This window comes from Primulina huaijiensis, chromosome 7, assembly GCF_012295235.1.
Source record: "Primulina huaijiensis isolate GDHJ02 chromosome 7, ASM1229523v2, whole genome shotgun sequence".
In the NCBI taxonomy this organism is placed as follows: domain Eukaryota; kingdom Viridiplantae; phylum Streptophyta; class Magnoliopsida; order Lamiales; family Gesneriaceae; genus Primulina; species Primulina huaijiensis.
Genome location: NC_133312.1, coordinates 8148468 through 8168679, shown reverse-complemented (window position 1 = coordinate 8168679; position 20212 = coordinate 8148468). Strand labels below are relative to the sequence as shown.

Below are 20212 nucleotides of genomic sequence, written 5' to 3'. Positions count from 1 at the left end.
TCGTGAAGCCAAGGGTCGTGTCACGACCTGGGTGAAGTTTTTCATCTTGGGTCGTGAACACTGACGAGACTCAATAAATTTGATATCTCAAAATAAATTTTTTTTCAATACATAGTTTTATTTTTGGATTTGTTGCAGAAGAATAATTTATAGATTCGTGGTTAATTATTAGCCAAAAAATAATAGGATGGAAGGTTGAGAGGAAAAAGATTTTTTGTGAAGATAAGAAATGAAATGAGATCTAAAATTGAGTCGAGAAATATAAAAAAATTGAGTCGAATAAGTTTTTTTATTTAATTAAATTATAAATTTTATTATATATAAAATTAATTTATTAATGAAAAAACAAATTTTTAAACAAATTTTAAACAAATGATAAAAAACTAAATTACATTCACATCTTTTTCCTTAATAAACTCTTCCGTTACTCCCTTTTTTATCATTTGCCCCCAATAAAAAATGTTTCATGAGAAAGTATTAGGTTTGGGTTCGGGTTGCCAGCTGAGTCCTCTGTACCAGTCTCCACCGAGTTTGCTTTCAATTGCAGGTTCTTCGCCCTCGCTTTTCTAACTCGATCGATTAGATAATCCATTTATAGATGGGGCCATCTGAAAGGATTTCTTGTAATGATAGATTTTAGCTGTGTTTACTGCATCGGAAAATGGCAGTGCGAAGGTAGAGATGGTTTTAGTATGGATTATAAATCTTGGTATCCGACTTTTGAACTTCGTTTTTGTTTCTTAATGAAGTTTTAAAGGAAAAAAATCATTTCTTGCGTGATTCCTTCGTTTGCAATGAGGTGCTGGCAGGGGCCAGGGGCAGTGGCTGTTTTCCGTTTCAAATGTTTCTATAGATTTGCATATATTTATGTGTGAAATACACGAACAGTGGGACGCTAGGCCTGAACCTTCAAGAATTTGGCGTTAAGCTTGATGAAATGGCTCAGAATTGTTGTGGGCAACATTTGATTTTTTTATATGATTTTTTTCCCCGATACTGCTTATTATAAATTTTACACACTTAATGCAATAATATGGTGTTGGTTCTATGAGCATGCTCCGATACAGAGGGCACTCACAGTCATATCAATGATATTATTTCTGTCTCTTACCTGTGTCTCCATATTCTTGGCAATACAATATACATCATGGAGCAAATCTGTTTTTTCTTTTTTTTTAGTTATTATTGTTTTTATCTATTTATTTTTAAAGAAGTTCCAGGGTTTGATTATTTTACGGGCATGGTTAATTCCATGTGTGTTTCGCATTCGAACTTGACTTTGAAATAGTTGTCATTGCAACTCAATACAAGAGATTTATCAGATGCTTGCATTTTTGTATTAGAGGTGGAGTTTCAGTTCGATTCCTGTTGCTACACATTTGTGCAAAAATTCCGGTCGGTGAAGCATCACAAAAAGTATGTTACTAAAACATGAAAGGGCTGAAATGAAAACTATTAGTATTGTATAGGTAATGATAGTGTTGGGGGCAAATGTGATACCTAAGGACCAAGCCCGAGGGTTTACTGTAAGAGTAATCTAGACATGTTTGAAGGCAAATAATGACTCAAAAGGTTAAACCACTAGAGATGAGAGATTAATATTTAGTCTCCCATAAATCTTGATTCGAATTGATTGATTTATTGTTCAAGTAGCACTCAGGTTTTGTTTTCATATTTCTTAAGAAGCTGAATTTTATCCATTATTCCTTTGAAGGTAACAGTGAAAATTTTACTGGACATTCTTGCCACGTGTTAATTCTTTCACATCTTTTAAGATATTATAGGGAGCTTATATTCTCAACGAAATCTTTGTTTCTATAATTCCTTTTAAGGTACCTGTGATAAGTTTATCAAAGACCCTACTGCAACTTGGAAATTCCCTACTTCGTAACCTTATTTTAGGGAGCTAAACACCTAAGCAGTACTTTTAATACAAATCCCTTGAATGTACTGTCAAAAGTTCACAAAATGCAATCTGATGTGGCTTCTTATTGCAGATTTTTTTTGTTCCAAGTCATTCTGCTTGAAACCGATTTGATGTCCAAAAGCCTGCCTTCAATTGCTTCGGTCCTTCAACTGTAAGTGAACAAATCAAGTAGATAGAGAGGAACATGGCGATCAGATTTTTGGCATATAAATCTCAATTCCTCAAAAGTCCCTTTGCCAATTATCTCTACCTTTTACCCCTCTTCTGCCAATCCCGCCCCATACTTCATAACACCAGGTAATTTTTTTGACCATTTTTTGTTAGTATATGTGCTTGTATCAACCGGTATAAATTCTACTATTACAACATATCTAAGAATTCAAATATACTTTTGGAGTTAAAGAGGCTGCCTTTTGAATTATGAACGGTATAACACAAACTGCTGTTTATTAGGTATAACACAAACTGTTTATTTTGTTTTTCAGGGAGATGTATCTATACAGGATATTTGACAGATCCAATTTAGTTGCCGCTGAGAAATCTTTCCACTGTGAAAAGGAACTTCGAAGATATATTCTTGCAGGTGTTTCTTGGATTCATTCGGGTCGAGTTTTGACGAATCCGGAGCCTATGGTGGATCAGAGTGGAAGAAATGATACTTTCTGTGATGATTCGAGCCAGGTTACGGAGAAGAAGAGGAAAAGGCCGAAAGGAAAGCGAGCGATGGTAAGATGGTTGAAGTTTTTTAGGTATAAGAAGAAGAAAGACTATGAAAGAATGACCCCAGAAGAAAGGGTCTTATACAAATTAACGAAGGTAGAAACTAAAAATTTTATTCCACTTATTTACTTTATATGGTTTCATTACTTTTGAATCTTAAATAGATGTTTTCCATTGGAGACTCGAGTTTATATAAGTAATTTTTTTCATATGATGGTTCATTATTTTTGAGCTTGAAGTTTTTAACATTCTAATTATGTCCAGACTGGAAATTCATTTTGATGAACACAACTATGAGTTATGCCGCATGAAATAGTTCTTTATATGTTTCTGTTTTTCCTGCTTCGATGAACACGTAGAAGTAAAAGTGTGATCTATGAACACTTGCATCGTCGAAACTAATAGGAATGAAAATGATTTCTGCCTGCTACCATAGAAGTAATGGAACTAAGTCAAGTATGATATAACATTTCTCTATTCTCTGCATGCTTAATTTGCATGGCGTACATTTTACCTGTCTCAGATGCTCTGGTGTCTGTGATGATGCATAGCTGAAACGGCAACTGATTTCAAATTTGTTGTATGGTTTGTGTTTGTTTCACGAAGGCTAGGAGAAAAGAGGAAAGATTGCTTGAAGGTCTTGATAAAATTGAGCCCAAGGAATCATCAGAAACTACACACGACCCAGAAATATTAACCCCCGAAGAACACTTCTACTATTTGAAGATGGGTGAGAAATGCAAGAATTATGTCCCTGTTGGAAGACGTGGAATCTATCAGGGTGTGATATTGAACATGCACTTACATTGGAAAAAGCACCAGACACTGAAAGTTATAGTGAAGACATTTTCTCCAGAAGAGGTGAAGGAGATTGCTGTCGAGTTAGCAAGACTGAGTGGAGGCATTGTGCTCGATATACAAGAAGAGAACATTATTATTATGTACAGGGGGAAAAACTACTCTCAGCCACCAACAGAGATAATGTCTCCCAGGACAACTCTCCCAAGAAAGAAGGTTTGTCATTTTATGTCATTGCTCTATGATATTGGTTCATTAGCAGATGTAATTAAAAAACTAATGCGTTTATTTTGTCATATTTTCTCGAGTTCAGGCTTTTGATAAATCCAAATACAGGGATGCTTTGAGAGCAGTAAAAAAATACATACCAAAACTTGAGCAGGACTTAGAGCTGCTTCAATCGCAGGCTGAAAGGAAAACATGTACCGAGGAAAAGCAATTAGTTGGTATTTGTAATGTTGATTCTGGTGGTGATTCTGAAGGATCAAAGAGACTGAAAGAATTGTTGGATAAAAGTGGCGAAGTTATCGGCGATGATGTGTCAATGATTGGATCTGGCATGGATTCTGAGTCTGAATCACTGTCAGATATTTTTGAGACAGACACTGACCATGAGGATGAGGAAAAAGAAGAAAAACATCTTTACTTGGAGGAGTTTGACAAGTTTTCAGTGCGTACTGATAGAGAGGAAAAATTTATATACCATAAGCACCAAGTATCTTCCAATTCTCCACAAGAGAAACCAAATGAAAAAGATGCTGAGTTGTCGGATCTTGATGAGGTTGACAGATTAGTTTTACGAGCTGCCTCTCTTTTGAAGAAAAAGGGGAACTAGTTGGATAGTTGAGAATGCTTAATTATAACCCTGTTGGCTTCTTATCATGAACGATGATAAGATGATGATTGGTGCTACTATTTAAGGTGTTGTCATTATATTGGAAATCAGGTTAGTTCCTTTTGTGAAATGCGAAAATATGTTGGGGTGCGGTCCTCAGTCATTCTACATGATTACAAAATGGAGGTACATATCATGTTCTATGATATCTGTTCAGAAAAAAAGTTAAAACATTCTTGCTTATCCAAACTCTTTGTTTGGTCCATATTTTGAGAAAGTTGATTAGTAAGGGTGTCAATTCGGCTGAATTGGTTGAGTTGGGTCGAGTTGAACAATAGTACTATTCAAAAATTGTTCAACCCGAACTCGAGCCAACCCGAAAACACTCAACCCGAACCCGATTCAACCCGATTTTTATTTTTTTAAAATTTTTTTTAAAGAAAATTAAATAAAATTCAAATTTTTTTTTTAATTTAAACACATAATAAATAAATCTTTTTCGTATATATGATTTAAATTTGAAAGTCTAATTGTAGAAAAATAAAATATATTTACTAAATCAAATAAAAAATTGTTTAAAAAATAAAAGAAATGTTCAAAATAAATATTAAATTAAAAAAATTTATGATATAAATATTCAATAAATATTTTTTCAGACATACAATATAAAAAATATAGGTAAAATTTATTAATTATATTTTTTTTAAAAAAAATTTAAAATTTTCGGGTCAACTCGACTCGAACCTAACACGGGTTGACTTGAATCCAACTTAACTCGATCATTTTTTTCGGGTCAGTTAATCGGTCCAACCCGATCTGACCCAAACCCAAAAAATCCAAACTTAAACCTGATTTTTTTCAGGTTGAACAGTGTCGGGTTGGAGGGTCGTGTCTGATTTTGATACCTGTATGGATTACGCTACCAAGTTGAAACATTAGCTCATTATTTATCGATATTTGAGAGAGAGATAAATCACATGAAGGATGCAAGCATTGATATGCGCCATACTAGCGAGTGAACAAAGGGGATCGCCCTTCTCGACTACAATTAGAGAATTTTTTACAAAAAAAAATTAAAGATAAGCTGGCTGATGTTAGGGTAGGTATCCAGCGAGCCAACTTGAAGATTGGATTTTATTGACTTTAATACAAATTCGATCTTTATTTTAATAATATTTTATGGTTTTATTCAATCATGACATTATGTTTTATTTGTACATTCATACAATCTGCATAGTTAAGTCATTGAATATATACAATAGATACTATGTTGGTGTGAAAATTCTGATTCTCGAGTGCCTTATTAATAGGCTAGGTGAAGAAGCTCTAAACTCAGGTTTGAACATTTTGAAATCTATGTGTCATTTCTGTCTTGAGACCTTGCTTTCGGAAGCTCCGATCTTTACTTCGGAAGCTCCTAACTCCTTCATGTCGATGATCATTTGACACAATACATCAGAAGGTCTTATCACTGTTCAGAAGCGCCAATCTCTTTTCAAAACTTTCGATCTTTTTCGGAGGGTATTATCTTGCTTCGATGATTCGAACGGGCTGCTGATTAAAAACTTTGATTTTCGTAAATAAGACATATAATCATACTTGATCATCATTAATAGAACTTGGGTCATCACATTTATAGAATTATAATATTTTAGTATGAATTTGTGTATATTTATGAGGACTGTTTTTTAGAGAAATAAAGTAAATAATTTTTCCAATTTTGCAAAATTTGAATCTATCGCATTTTGCCAACTAAAGTTGGAGGAATATTTTTGCTTTTTCAATAAATCTTTGAAAATAAAAAAAATAGGAAAAAAGAAGAAGAAGAATTATTAATAACTAAAAAAATAAGAATAATAATACACGATAATATATAAATTAATAGTGGCAATAATGATAATCGTCATTATTGTTGGTAATAATATAACAACACTTTATATTTATCATTATTAATAGAATATTATTATCGTTATCATGATCATCAATTATTTATTAAGAAAATAAATAATTTTATTTCAATTATTTTGGAAGGTAATTTTTTTCTCTAAGTTGTAATATTTTATTGAGATGAAAAAATGAAGAAAGGGTGTTTTAGGATTATTAAATTCTCAATATTAAATTTAATTTTAAAATATGTAATGTTAAATATCAAAATTATAATATGTAATGTTAAATATCAAAATTATATACGATATAAAATAAATATTAGAATTAAAATCACACTTGAGAATTGAAAATATACATGATTAGGTCATGTTTGCACGACCTTCTATATATAAAAAGTCCAAAGACACAAATGCACACATGCTAAAAATAGAACCGGTCAATCCCTAACGCCCATAGCCTCATTCCCGTCACCCCCTTCCCACTTCCAATTTGAAAGCTATGTTATCTACATTGAAAGAGAGTTGTTCAAAAAAAATGATAACAATATAATAATTAATGATTTTGATTCTAAGAAGAAGCGAAATAACTTATCAGCCCCAAATAATTAAAAATCACAATGTGATCCCGATTTGATGTTTATTTCAAGTCGTTTGATCTTGAAATTGACATATATGATGTTGTTTACCACATTTCATCAGTATGGACATAGTAGGATGAGTTCATCGAACTACCCTTACTTTGAATTTTCAAGTGATTATCATTTATCGAATAGATAAATATGTGGTTATGGTTGTACATAATTAATCCTTATGACCTAAGGAAACGTGGCTCTATATTCTAGGGTTATGATTTTACTTGTTTACTGACTCCTGAGGGTCTTCAAGTGGATATTAGTTCATCCATTATTAGATTGCACCAAATATTTTCCTATGATCGTTGATGATCTACCATTTGAGTTAGATTCTCATGGTATGCCATATTTCATACTTTAATATTTATGTTGTGTCCACTTTCATGATACACAATCGAAGGTAAGATATGTACAACTTTTAATGATGCAATGATCCAAGATGGTTATCTAGTAGGCCAAATATGTACTCGATTAACATCAAATCATTCTTGAGTCACACTAATACGCAATTTATTGAGCCATAATCATACCTAGTTTATGTAAATGTTACCCTATTGACGACTAATTACATGACCAAGTATCTATTGAACATACAATACTACATGGATATGGTATAACATTGCTAATGGAAAAAGGTGGATGGCACAAAATTTTTTTATTAATAAACTTTTTTTTTAATCATAAGGTGGATATCAATTCAAATATTTTTGATATCATGATTTCATCCAATCTAGAATTACACCAAATTTTACTTTATTAAACTATAAACATAATAGTGTTGAGTTGTTTGATTTACGAGCAAAACATCGTATATTCATATATTTTTACCTTTCAAAATTATGATTGACCTAAAAAAAACTCATAGACTTTCCCATACATAGGAAAAAAGGCTGATGGAACAAAAAATTAACGAGGACGCATCTACAAGACGACGTATGTGATCTAGTGGTTGTATTGGTGGCACATTTTGTCTTGACGGCCTTTTTACTTTATCTTGTCTTAGTATGTGAAAAAATTATAATAGTTGGATATGTGACTGCATTGCACGATGTGGAAAGATATAGTCAGTGACTTCATATATTGTTCATGTTATGGCTTGTTACTAGTTGATATTTGTTACTTTTATTCAATAACTATCCACTGTATTATGTTTGATGTTTAGATATTTAAATACTTGATGGCTGTGAAATATTCTTCCTAAAGACTAACATGTGAAGAACTGAGCATTTCGTGAAAAATTATGGCACATCATGGGGAAATTTGAGCATATATTTTGAGAGAATCATCGTTGTTTTGATCCAAACTTATATGTATATTTACTGCATAAAATTTAGGAAAACAACTTTTTATCATGATTTTTATCTACTAATTAAACACAAGACTATCAACATTATTGTTGGAACAAAATATGATAACTTGGGGATAATGTAACACAATTCCAATGTATTTCGTGTAAATTATGGCACATAGAGTGGAAATTTGAAGATATATTTTGGGAGGAACAAATGTTGTCTTGCACCAAACTCATATATATATTTAAGGAGTAAGAGTTAGGAAAACAAATTTTCACCATTATTTTTATGTACCAAATACAAGACACCTCAAAATTATTATTGACATAAAATATGATAATTCTGATATAATCTAACTAAATTTCACTGACTTTTGTGTAAATTATGACACATAAAGAGAAAATTTGAACATATATTTTGAGTGGAATCACTATCTTCTTTTTTTTAAATCCAAAATCATATGTATATTTAATGCATAATAAAAGTTAGGAAAACAAATTCTTATCATAATATTTATCAACTAAATACAAAACACTATCAACATTATCATGGCACAAAATATGATAATTTGTGAATAAATTAATACAATTTTAGTATATTTCATGTAAAATACGGCACATAAAAGAGAAATTTGAGCATATATTTCAAGAAGAATCAATGTCGTCTTCAGTCAAACGCATATGTATATTTAAGGAGTAAACAATTTTTTACCACATTTTTTATCTAATAAACATAAGACATTATCAACATTTTTATTGGCACAAAATATGATAATTAAATTCGGGGATAATCTAACGCAATTCCAGCGTATTTCATGTGAATTATGGCACATAAAGGGAGTAAGAGTTAGGTAAACAACTTCTTATAATTATTTTTATATACCAAACACGAGACATTATCAAAATTATTATTGCAAAAAATATAATAATTCGGAGATAATCTAATGCAGTTTCAGTGTATTTCGTGTAATTATGACACATAAATGGGAAATTTGAGCACATATTTTGAGGGGAACCACCATTTTTTTAAATTCAAACTCATGTGTATTTAATGCATAAAAGTTAGAAAAACAACTTTTTTATCATGATACTTCTATACTAAACACAAAAAACTATCAACATTATCGTAACACAAAATATGATAAATCGGGGATAATCTAACCCAATTATAGTATATTTCGTGTAAGATTGGCACATAAAAGGGAAACATGAGCATATATTTCGAGAAGAACCAATGTCGTCTTCAGTCAAATTTATATATATATATATAAGGTGTAAGAGTTAGAAAAACAACTTCTTATCATTCTTTTTTTTTACAAAACACATGACACAGTCAACATTATTATTAGCCCAAAATATGATAATTCGGGGATAATCTAATCCTGGTGTATTTTGAGTAAATTATGACACATAACGGGAAATCTAAGCGTATATTTTTACGGGACCACCGTATTTTATTTAAATCCAAACTCATTATGTAACGTCCGAAAAACAAAACATACGTAAAGCACATGCATGCTAAATTACTTGAATTGCATAATTATTTTATTTAATTGATATTAAAATATTTTGGGCAGAAGCAGTAAACACTGCATGTTACACTCAGAACAGATCGATGATTAATAAAAAATCATTTGAAAACGCCATATGAGATATGGCATGGACGTAAAAGTGTGGTTTCTTATTAGGTTGGAATCATTTAAAAGCTTTTTGATGCTAAATCTGCAGAAGGAATATTTCTTGGTTATTCATCAGTTTGTAAAGCTTATAGAGTATTTAACAAATGCACTTTGAATGTCGAAGAGTCAATTCATGTTGTATTTGATGAATCTGTACTAACTGATAAGCCAACTGATCCAGTTGAGCTAGTTGATCGCTTTACAGATATAAGTTTGGAGGATGATAGTGAAGAAGAAAATCACATCAATCGAAATATCCTTCAAACACCAGAACCAGAAGTGTTGAATCAATCAGTTGAACAAGAAATTGTTCCTGATAATCAGTTGATAGAGCAAAATGATAATATTCAAATACCAACTGAAGCAGCAGCAACTGAAACTGAAGAGAACAAAACAATCAGTTGCCAATTGAAACAGTTGCTGAGATCGATACAACAAACGCTAAATACAGATGGAAGAAATCACATCCACCGGAATTGGCGATAGGTAATCCATCTGATTCGGTAAGAACTCTGAATCAAATGATTAATTTATTTATTCATTCATCTTTTGTTTCCCAATTGGAACCAAAGAAAACTGATGAAGCTCTTGTTGATCTTAACTGGCAAAATGCTATGCAAGAAGAGCTAAATCAGTTTACCCATAACAATGTCTGAAACATAGTTCCAAGACCAATCTCTAAAACCATTATAGGTAGAAGTGGGTTTACAGAAAAAATTGAACGAAGATGGTTCAATTCTGCGCAACAAAGTGAGGCTTGTAGCACAAGGATATATGCAAGAAGAAGGAATAGATTATGAAGAGACATATGCACCAGTTACACGACTGGAAGCAATCAGAATGTTCCTTGCTTATGCCTCATTCAAAAACTTTAATGTCTACCAAATTGACGTCAAAAGTGCATTTCTGAATGGTTAGTTGCAGGAAGAAGTATATGTTGAACAAGCACCAGGTTTTGTTAATCACTCCCTTCCTGATCATGTTTATCATTTGAACAAAGATCTATATGGTCTTAAACAAGTTCCAAGAGCTTGGTATGAAACACTTTCAAAACTCCTAACTGATCATGATTTTACTGTTGGATCAGTTGATAAGGCTCTGTTCAAATTTTCAAAGAATGATCATATTTTACTTGTGCAAATATATGTTGATGATATTATTTTTGGGTCAACTAACCCCAAATTATGTGAGAAATTTGTCAAGTTAATGTAGGAAAAGTTCGAGATGAGCATGATGGGTGAACTGACATTCTTTCTTGGACTGCAAGTGAAGCAACTGGAGGCTGGTACTTTTATCAGTCAGACAAAATACATGGAGGAACTGCTTAAGAAATTTGGCATAAAGACATTCCCATGAGCTCATCAATTTAATTAGATAAAGATGAAGGGGGTATATCAGTTGAGCCGGAACTTTACAGAGGGTTAATAGGCTTTTTATTATACCTCACTGCTAGTCGTCCTGATATTGTATTTGTTATTTGCATGTGTGCCATATTTCAAGCTGATCCTAATCAATCGCATTATTTAGCTGCCAAACACATATTGAAATATCTTAAAGGAACACAAAATGTAGGATTATGGTATGCCAAAGATTCAACTTTTAATTTAGTTGGATATTCAGATGCGGATTATGCAGGATGTGAGCTTGATCGAAAAAACACCAGTAGATCATGTCAGTATCTAGAAGACAGACTGATTTCATGGTTCAGAAAGAAGCAAAAATTCATAGCAACTTCCACATCTGCAGCAGAATATCTTGCTGCTAGAAGCTGTTGTGCTCAGCTGCTCTGGATTCAGCGACAACTAAAAGATTATGGAATCATTGTAGTAGAATCACAAATTTTATGTGATAATACCAGCACGATTGCAATTACATACAATCCAGTTCTTCACTCCAGGACCAAACAAATTGATGTCAGACATCACTTCATGAAAGATTATGCTTTGAAGAAGGCAATAAAGCTGAAGTACATTTCAATTGGACAACAAGCTGCTGACATTTTCACTAAGCCACTTCCTGAGACTAAGTTTTCTTACTTTCGAAATATTCTTGGTTTAATTGTTCTGTCTTAATTATATTTGTTTTGATGTTGCTATGTCAGTTATTGCTAATTATTATTCAGTTAGTCATTTGTCAGTTAGTCAATTGTTAGTTAGTCAACTGATATCAGTTAGTATGAAGAAAGAAAACACTAATAAATTGAAATAGATATTTTATTGATAATATCTTTCACGTATTACATGATTCATTTCTCTTTCATTGGCATCTAGCCAAAGGGACATCCAACCAGACAAGTCATTATAGGAAATTCTTCTGAAGCCTTCTGATAAAGCAATCTTTTCCAGCACCAACTGCTCCTTCAAAAGCATCAATTGTAAAAGACCTTCATCAGTGGCAAGATCTGAAGTATGGATGACATCGAGACGACTCTTATACTTGATCTCAGTTGCCTTCTGTTTATCAGTAGCAACTAATCCATCTCGCTGAATGGTTTGGAGGTCATGTATTTTAGTCCATGTGGACATGACCTTTTCCAAGACAAGATCTTTAATAGCTTCTTTTAAACTCTCCAAACAGTGAAGCGTTGCTGAAGGAAGAGGGATGTTGGAACTACTTGTTCTATCCATCTGTGCTTATTGTTGTTAATATCTAATGTCGTTCATCTTATTTATAGATTGAAAAAATAGAAGAAGACGAACATACATCAGTCAACAAAATGCAATTGACTGATTCAGACTGAGTTTATCCTACCCTCTTTTATTAATGTGCATTTATTGAGGGGGAATGTCGAACCTAAATATTTAATTGATAAGATAATAGTCAGTTGGTCTTCAAATGAACTGATTCAGTTTTCAACTGATCACTCAGTTACTGACCTAATCGATCTTATTTAAAAAGTTAACTGATTATTCGATAAGTATTCCATATTAAGTAATGTGACTGTTAAAATAATACATTTAATTGATGTTATTCGTTGAATAGTAATTTGAAACGTAGCCCCATGTAGTCCATTAGACTGTTACTCACTTTTTCACCACACGTACACACGATTTTATCTTGGACTGACACGTGTCCAAAAATTTGAACAGTCACAACATAAGAGATGAACCCACTTCATCTCAGTTCCTTTACGTGCATTTCAATTCTCGGAGCAACTCATATACACAGAGCTTTTTCTCGAAGATATTCAAACTATCAGCAATGGCAAACCAAGTCCCTGCATACATTCTTAACGCAATGGCTATCGACTTTGATTCAGTTCTTTCTGTCAAGGACGTCTTTCTCAAGCTTGAAGCAGCTGGACTGAAGAAATTTCTGGGATCATCATCTCAAGAAATTTACCCCAAAGATATTTAGGACTTTTATGCAAATGGCTTTATCTCTGCTGACGGCAAAATCACTTCAACTGTCAATAGTCAATTGCTGATCGTTGAAGAAGACTCATTCAGCAATTTCTTTCAGCTGCCTTTTGATGGCTTGGCTAACATCTCTGAAGTAAAGACATCTGATGTAGAGGAGATGCAGATGCTCTTATATGTTGATGGACGGAAAATCAAAGTTTTTGATCCTAAGAAAGAATTGAAGCCAGAAATTCAGTCACTGGCTGACATTGTGGCCAAGGGTTTACTCGCCAAAGCAAGCTCGTTTGCTACTCTCACCCTTGAAAAGTTCCAAGTGATGACTACTATTATGGCTGGAAGGAGACTGAAATGGTCAGCTATCATCTTTAATATTCTTAAGAACATGCTTCAGTCCTCCAAACAGTCCAAGGTATTTGTTGTACCACTCAACTATCTGTTGAAAAACAACAGTTTGGTGGATGAATTTTCTAAGACATCATCCAAGTTCAAAATCTTCAATGCTAAGAATATTTAGCAACCAAAGCTCGGGCTGGACATATCACCTGAGAAGTTTCTCAAAGTGAAGAAGGAGATTGGGACAGCGGCAACTCTCAAATAAGTCAAGAATTTAGCTCAGAAAAAGACAATCAAAAGGAAACTGATTGTCAGTGAGACTTATTCAGAAAAGACTCCATCTCCAAAAATTAGGAAGAAGCCAAGAACTCTCAAAACCAAACCAGCAGCTGTTTTAGAAACCATCCCAACTGAAAGATTGAGACTGACTGGAGATGAACAGCCTATCAGCGCCACACCTTTAAGGGCAGTTCTAGTTGAGTCTTCAACTGACATGACAGACAATTACCACCTCCATCTTCTCAATCCAAGAAGATTATCACCGAATCTGGTGATACGCAAAAACCAGCTGGAGTTAAAGCTCCATTGATCACCATCTCTGCTCCAACTACTGTACCATTTGCCAGACCAAAAGGAGTAGTGATAAGAGAGAAAGTGGATTCAACTGAGTCGGGACTGAGTATTTCTTGTGTCCTTACTGACCCGAAAGGGAAGAGCAAGATGACAGAAGAGCCCCAACCGACAAACTCCATTCAGACTTATATCGACCTCATATGGAAAGAGGTAAATGAGTTCTTTGAGTCGAAGCTCAAATCGTACAATGAATGGATCAGATTTAGGACCGAAGTTTTTGCCAGGCAACTGCAGAAGAAAGCAGCTATGAAGAAATTTGTTGCCTTGGAAACTGTAGTCCTAAATGTAGTCAAAGCTACCACGATTGTTCAAACTTTGGAAAGAAGGGCGTACTTCTTTGATCTGGTGCGTGTAAAGAAACTAGCACAGTTGATCGCTCAGCTACGTCAAAATTATGATCCAACCAGTCCAATTACTTTCAATGACAGAGCAGTTCATGACCAGTTGGACACAGATCTACGATCACTACAAATGAAGATCAAAAGTTGGGAAATGGACCAAGAGTTAACCATTCCAACAAATTTCCATTGTCTTTCATTTGAAGAGTATGTTGAACAATCAGTTCAACACCCAGAGCCATCCCAAGAACCAGTTACTAAATCAACTGAGCAGGTAATTGCTCCTTCATCAAAGGATGCTCAACCGTCAACTTCTGCTCTTCAATCTTCTCCTAAAGATCTTCAACTCTACACTGATGCTGAGTTATCACTGGCAAATATAGACGGAATCATACAATCAGTTGCCACTGATATTCAGCTGAATATTCTAACTAGAGAAGCAGTTGAAGAACCAAGCTTAACTGAACAACCAGCCTCAGAGGCTATTTTTAAAGTAACTGAAGAACAAGTTTAGTCGGCTGCCACGACTGAACAGGTAGTTCTAGCTGAAACTGAAGTGGCTCAGTTGCACACGGAACCAACTGAAGAAGTGCAAACTGACGAACTGACTATAGTATCAGTTGATCAACAAACTGCAAAACCGATCACAGTATATGTTGATCTACCAACTGAAGAGCCTTCCAGCTCAACTGCTGTTCAGATTTTCACTCCTCCTCCAGAACTTCAACAGAAAGCAATAACAGAAGATGTTCAAGAAATGGCTAACGTTGTAATTGAATCAACTGATAGAGCCTTGGTAATTTTTAATGAAGAAAACAGAGAGCAAGAACCATCATCCTCTGGAGCTATGTCTCTTGAGATACCAATGGCTATTGAATCCATGATCGAACATATTCAGTCCAAACTTCACCATGTGATTTCATCGATTTCTGATGTCAAGTAAACCCAATTACTGTACACTTTGAAGATTGATTCTATAAAGTAGAACACTATGAAGAAATTAAAACATGTTACAAAGGATGTAACTTCATTATTTCTCCAAATAGATCAGTTGAGGAAGGACCGAGTGACGATTGAGGCTCATTTCAACGCTCAAGACTGAAAGAAGATCGGCTACGATGCCCGGATATGCAACGAAATTTCAAAAAATCATATTTTCATTGCAAGAAAACCGAGCACCCACTAGTGTGTGTAGTAAATAACAAAAACACAAAATGACATTCATAGTGTGTTTAGTAATTTTACCTATCAATCATAAAGATTGATTATTGGCTCCAACCAAGTTGTAAACAACTTGGATCTCGAAGGGTTGACAATCTACAAGCTTCCTTTGAGCACTCCTTGCTCAAATTGTTCTTTCCTTCAAAACTAGTTCAACCACTAACTAGGAAGATCTCTTTTAATTTTGCAATAGAAAAATTAGAGGATTTTTTCTTTTGAGAAGAGAATGTAATCCTCAACAATTGAAGAAGCAAAAATTGAGAGAATTATCGAGTGAAAATTTCGGCCATATGGGGTACAAGGAGAGAAGGGAAAGCTTTTCTTGGTGCTTGAAAAACTTAAAGTGCATGTGAGACACATGTCTTGTTTATTGAAAAATTTGTCTCCCAACTCTTCACCTCCCCATACATATTATTTGGGCTTGTAACAATTACAAAGTCCATGGACTTTTATTTAAATTTCTCAAACACATTTGAGACCAATTAAACTTTACTTGATTTTATTCAAGCCCACTAGTTGAATAATTATTTCCAATTGGGCTCTTCAAGATCCAATATTATTTAATTAATTCAACACGTTAATTAATTTAATTATTTGGACTCTACTAGGTCCACTAGTGTTTAATTAATTCAACACTTGAATTAATTTAATTTAGTCCATAATAATGTTTATGAAAATCACAATTTTCAAATTTATTATTTATTTGAGTCATCTTTTAATTTAGAAACACTTTCTCAAATTAAAAGTTATATTTCCCATAATTCTCTTATAGAAGTCATACTTCTACTTTTATTTACGCTTATAAACTCCTTTATAAGTCGTTCAAACCATTGAACTATTTTACTTCTCAATAGGATATAAAAAGTTAGCACTTGTGTGACCCTCAATGGTGCACTGATACAACTAGCCGTGGGTTCACATCTTCATGTGATTCGGACTAAACATGTCCTTATACGAGCATAACCCAATTGCTCCATTTTTAATTATCAGCTCCTTGATAATAAGAACTTCAGAACTCAAGTCTGATAGTACCCAACCAATCATGTTAAACGCCTAGCAGCATCGCTTACATGATTCCCTAGGTATCAAATGATAGTGCCTGCAAGAACCATTCTATTATGGTTAGCGTACAGTACGGTCCCTTCATCTCATATATCCCGACTGATTCGACAACCATTGGTATATCGAGAGTTGTCAATGAATCGATACTATGTGTCATGTCGTAGTTGCATCAATGGTGTAATCTATGAAACTTCTTTCATAATTACCACCAACAATCTGATCATAGATTTCAAACTACATACATATATGATATCCATACCCGAAGGTAAGCGGTGAATCCCCGATTACAATGCATCGACTCCTATATGTTTCAACAGAGCACCCAACCTTGCCACCTGATGACCCCATGAGAGTCGGTAAACAATTCAAAGTGCAATGCTAGCATATAGAGTCTCAATGTTGTCCCGGGTCATAAGGACTAATGGTGTACAACCATAAACTAGGACGTTTCCACTCGTTAAATGAGAACCACTTGGAAAGTCCTTTATGGAGGGTTGTTCAATGCACTCTATAAGAAGCACCTATTTGCATGCTCGGACATCACAATGTCCCCTACCAATGAAACATGGTATTCACATCGCAGATATCAATCTCATGCTCGAGTGGCCTTTATCTTTCTTAGCGACGGCTGAAACGACTAGAAACTGTTTAGAATATACATTATTCCAAATATGAGTTTCATGATACTCATCATATGAGCATCTCATATTCTTTCTACTATTTGTATATTCAATGACTTTATCTATGCAACTAGCATGAGTATACAAATAAAGATGTGCCAAAGCAATAATTTCAAATATTATTAACATAAAGATTGTTTATACATAGAGTTTAAACATGAACCCTCGATCAACACTTGGCTCTATAGGCACCTACTCCAACAAAGACATGTTCACAAAACGCATGGATTTCTTGCAGAACGTTGTCACAAAGAGAATGGATTTGATGCAAGAACATATAGTGAATGCCATATCAAATGTCACTTCGGAAGTTCGTGCATTATCCAGCAAGGTGGATGCGTTTGACAAAAAAAGGGAAGAAGAGGAAGATCAGCAGAAGCTATCCAAGAAGAAACCTAGTCAACTGACTGATCAAGAACCAGATGACAAAAGAACAAAGAAATAAAGAGATCCAGATCAGTTAGAAGACAGCCTCTATATCATTATTCAGTTGAAGAGTTTGACATATTTTTAATCAGTTCAAAATTCTTTTATTCTTTCATTCTTTGTATGAATCTGTACATTGAAAATAAAAGATTATTTTATCTACAAGAGTTCAGTGGGATCAGTTCATATATTCCAGGTTTTGTCAAACACCTAAAAGGAGAAAATTGTTGGAAATTTAATTTCGGAGTTTGACAAACTAAGCGTGAAAAGATTGAACAACTAATCAAGAAAACTAAAGGCAACTGAACTGAAAATTTCGTAACTTTTATTTGCGAACTGATCAATGTGTATCAAAGGCAACCAAACTAATATAAGCTAACTAGTTGTGCAGACAACTGAAGGATCAATTGAGAACTGATCAGTTACACAATCATCAGTTTATACTATCGGCTAAAAAGAGTACACGTCATCAGTGAAAAAGACGTAGCCCAATGACCGACAGATTGTACAAAGAGCAGCAGGAATGCCACATTTTAGAAACGCTACAATGTACGACTGTCAGAGGAATGTTGACATGGCAAACAACGGATATAAAGATTCAAAATGCATTCATTGTTATCGTTGGAAGCAAAACCTATAAATAGCCTAGAAGAGCAGCTGAGAAGAAGTTACCGAGTTATCATTCATCTGAAACCTCTTTACAATCTTTCTACACGTACTCTTTCAAGCTCATCATCAAAAAGCTCACGCTTATTATATACATCAATAGCTTTTAGGCTATACATTGAGCTAAAAGTACAAAGCACTTACTGTTTTAATATTCGATCTAGCAAAGATCAATTGTGCTAAGGATTTTCATATCAGTTGAGTACTTATAAACTGTATTGATACAAAGAGTTTCAGTCTTGGCAGTGTTAAGTCCTAACTGAAGTGGGTTTGTACAAGTAGTTGTATAGATCAAAGTCTTTTAATGAATATCCTATCTTCGATATAGAAGGCATGATGTAGGAGTATTTGAAATATCTGAACATCCACAAAATCTTGTGTCTCTTAGTTTCAGTTTTATTCTATATGTCATTCAGTTTATTTCCGCACTTGCATTAGTTAATTGATTGACATTGACAAACAAGATTCCTGAATTCAGTTTATCACTAAACTTACTCCTTTTAAAAAAGATTGTGAAAATTGTAAAGTGTTTATTCAACCATCCCCCCTTCTAAACACTTTTTCACCTCCCAATCGATCCTAAAACCATGTCATTAAAAGTAAAAAAAAGTTAAAATCGAGAATTTTTACGTCTAGGGGCAAACAGTCATTTTACACTTGGGAATTACGTAAAAGCTTGGCAGCGTCCCGAAGGATCATAATGCGTGTTAAATGGTTTAAAATGATGATTCGATGAAAATATGATATTTTATGATTTATGGTAAAATTGTGTAATTTTTACTGTTAAAAATGCTATTTTTGAAAAGATATGATATTTTATGTTTTAAAAGAAAAGGAAAAATATTTTGAGGGATGTGAATTGACTGTGACAAATGATGTATGATATGTGGGGGATCCGTTTTTAGAAGGAACGGTGAACATACAATTTTGTGGAGATGTCGTGAGGGAAAAGGCCCCAGAGAGAGCCCGACGATCGTATTTTCATGGCGGAGCCTAGTGCCCGCCCCCATGAGCCATGTGGAGCTGAAGACTGATCAGTCGACTAGAGGATAAAAGCTATTCACTTTCAATGATCAAACTTCACCAAAATTGATAGAAGGATGCAAAGCTTTACGATTATATGATTATTTATGCTTAAAATTATTTTAAATAAAAATATGATTTTAATGCATGTGATTGTATATGTATTATTTGCTGCTCATGTTTAGAACATGCGAAATCATTAGACTCACTAGGTTTGTATGATGCAGGATTTGATGATTTGAGGAGGCGCTAACGCTTGAGTGGATCGAGTGCGACATTACACTCCCGAGGGACCTTTATTTTTCGCACTAGCTTGATAGATAAAAGATTTAAAGGATTATTGTTAACGAATTTATTAGAGATTTTTATGCTTTATTTTATTGTTAGTTGATCTTTTTAAAGGTCGATGTAGGATTTTTGGTTTGTTGACAATTTAGAGATTTATTTTGCGCACTTAAGATTTTAGTTGTTAATTTATCATGATATTGGTATTAAGTTATTTTATTTAGTATTTTCGAGTTATGTGATAAAAAAAAAAAGTTGAGGTCGTTTCACATTATGTATGTTTAATGCATAAAAGTTAGAAAAACAACATCTTATCATGATATTTATCTACCAAACACAAGACACTATCAACATTATTATTGAAAAAAAATATGATAATTTGGGAATAATCTAACGCAATTCTAGTGTATTTCAT

The 20212-nt window shown here is 33.7% G+C and overlaps 2 protein-coding genes across 8 annotated transcripts; both read left to right on the top strand.

Annotated features, from left to right (window-relative positions):
• Positions 1-530: 530 nt before the first annotated feature.
• Positions 531-5879, top strand: LOC140980732 (uncharacterized CRM domain-containing protein At3g25440, chloroplastic). Of its 7 annotated transcripts, none has more exons than XM_073446769.1 (5): positions 531-547; positions 1998-2224; positions 2413-2743; positions 3254-3661; positions 3759-4559. In XM_073446769.1, the coding sequence occupies exons 2-5, from the start codon at positions 2112-2114 to the stop codon at positions 4278-4280; spliced, it is 1374 nt and encodes a 457-aa protein (XP_073302870.1). In that variant the 5' UTR covers positions 531-547; positions 1998-2111; the 3' UTR covers positions 4281-4559. The 7 variants fall into 7 exon arrangements, 5 of the variants coding, with proteins under 5 accessions (XP_073302870.1, XP_073302871.1, XP_073302869.1 ...); XR_012175996.1 differs by lacking the exon at positions 531-547 and adding an exon at positions 5591-5879 and having other exon boundaries at positions 1148-2224; positions 3759-4466; XR_012175995.1 differs by lacking the exon at positions 531-547 and adding an exon at positions 5247-5491 and having other exon boundaries at positions 1148-2224; positions 3759-4466.
• A 5370-nt stretch (positions 5880-11249) lies between these two features.
• LOC140981564 (secreted RxLR effector protein 161-like) lies at positions 11250-11840 on the top strand. The gene has a single exon (XM_073447995.1). It carries the CDS (start codon positions 11250-11252, stop codon positions 11838-11840), a length of 591 nt encoding a protein of 196 aa, XP_073304096.1.
• The last annotated feature ends 8372 nt before the right edge of the window (positions 11841-20212 follow it).

Excerpts from the sequence above, each read along its gene's own strand:
- LOC140980732 (XM_073446769.1), top strand. The coding sequence starts at position 2,112 with ATGGCGATCAGATTTTTGGCATATAAATCTCAATTCCTCAAAAGTCCC. Across the intron at positions 2,225-2,412 it reads CCCATACTTCATAACACCAG|GGAGATGTATCTATACAGGA; the intron begins GTAATTTTTTTG and ends TTTGTTTTTCAG. Across the intron at positions 3,662-3,758 it reads CAACTCTCCCAAGAAAGAAG|GCTTTTGATAAATCCAAATA; the intron begins GTTTGTCATTTT and ends TCTCGAGTTCAG.
- LOC140981564 (XM_073447995.1), top strand. The coding sequence starts at position 11,250 with ATGTGTGCCATATTTCAAGCTGATCCTAATCAATCGCATTATTTAGCT.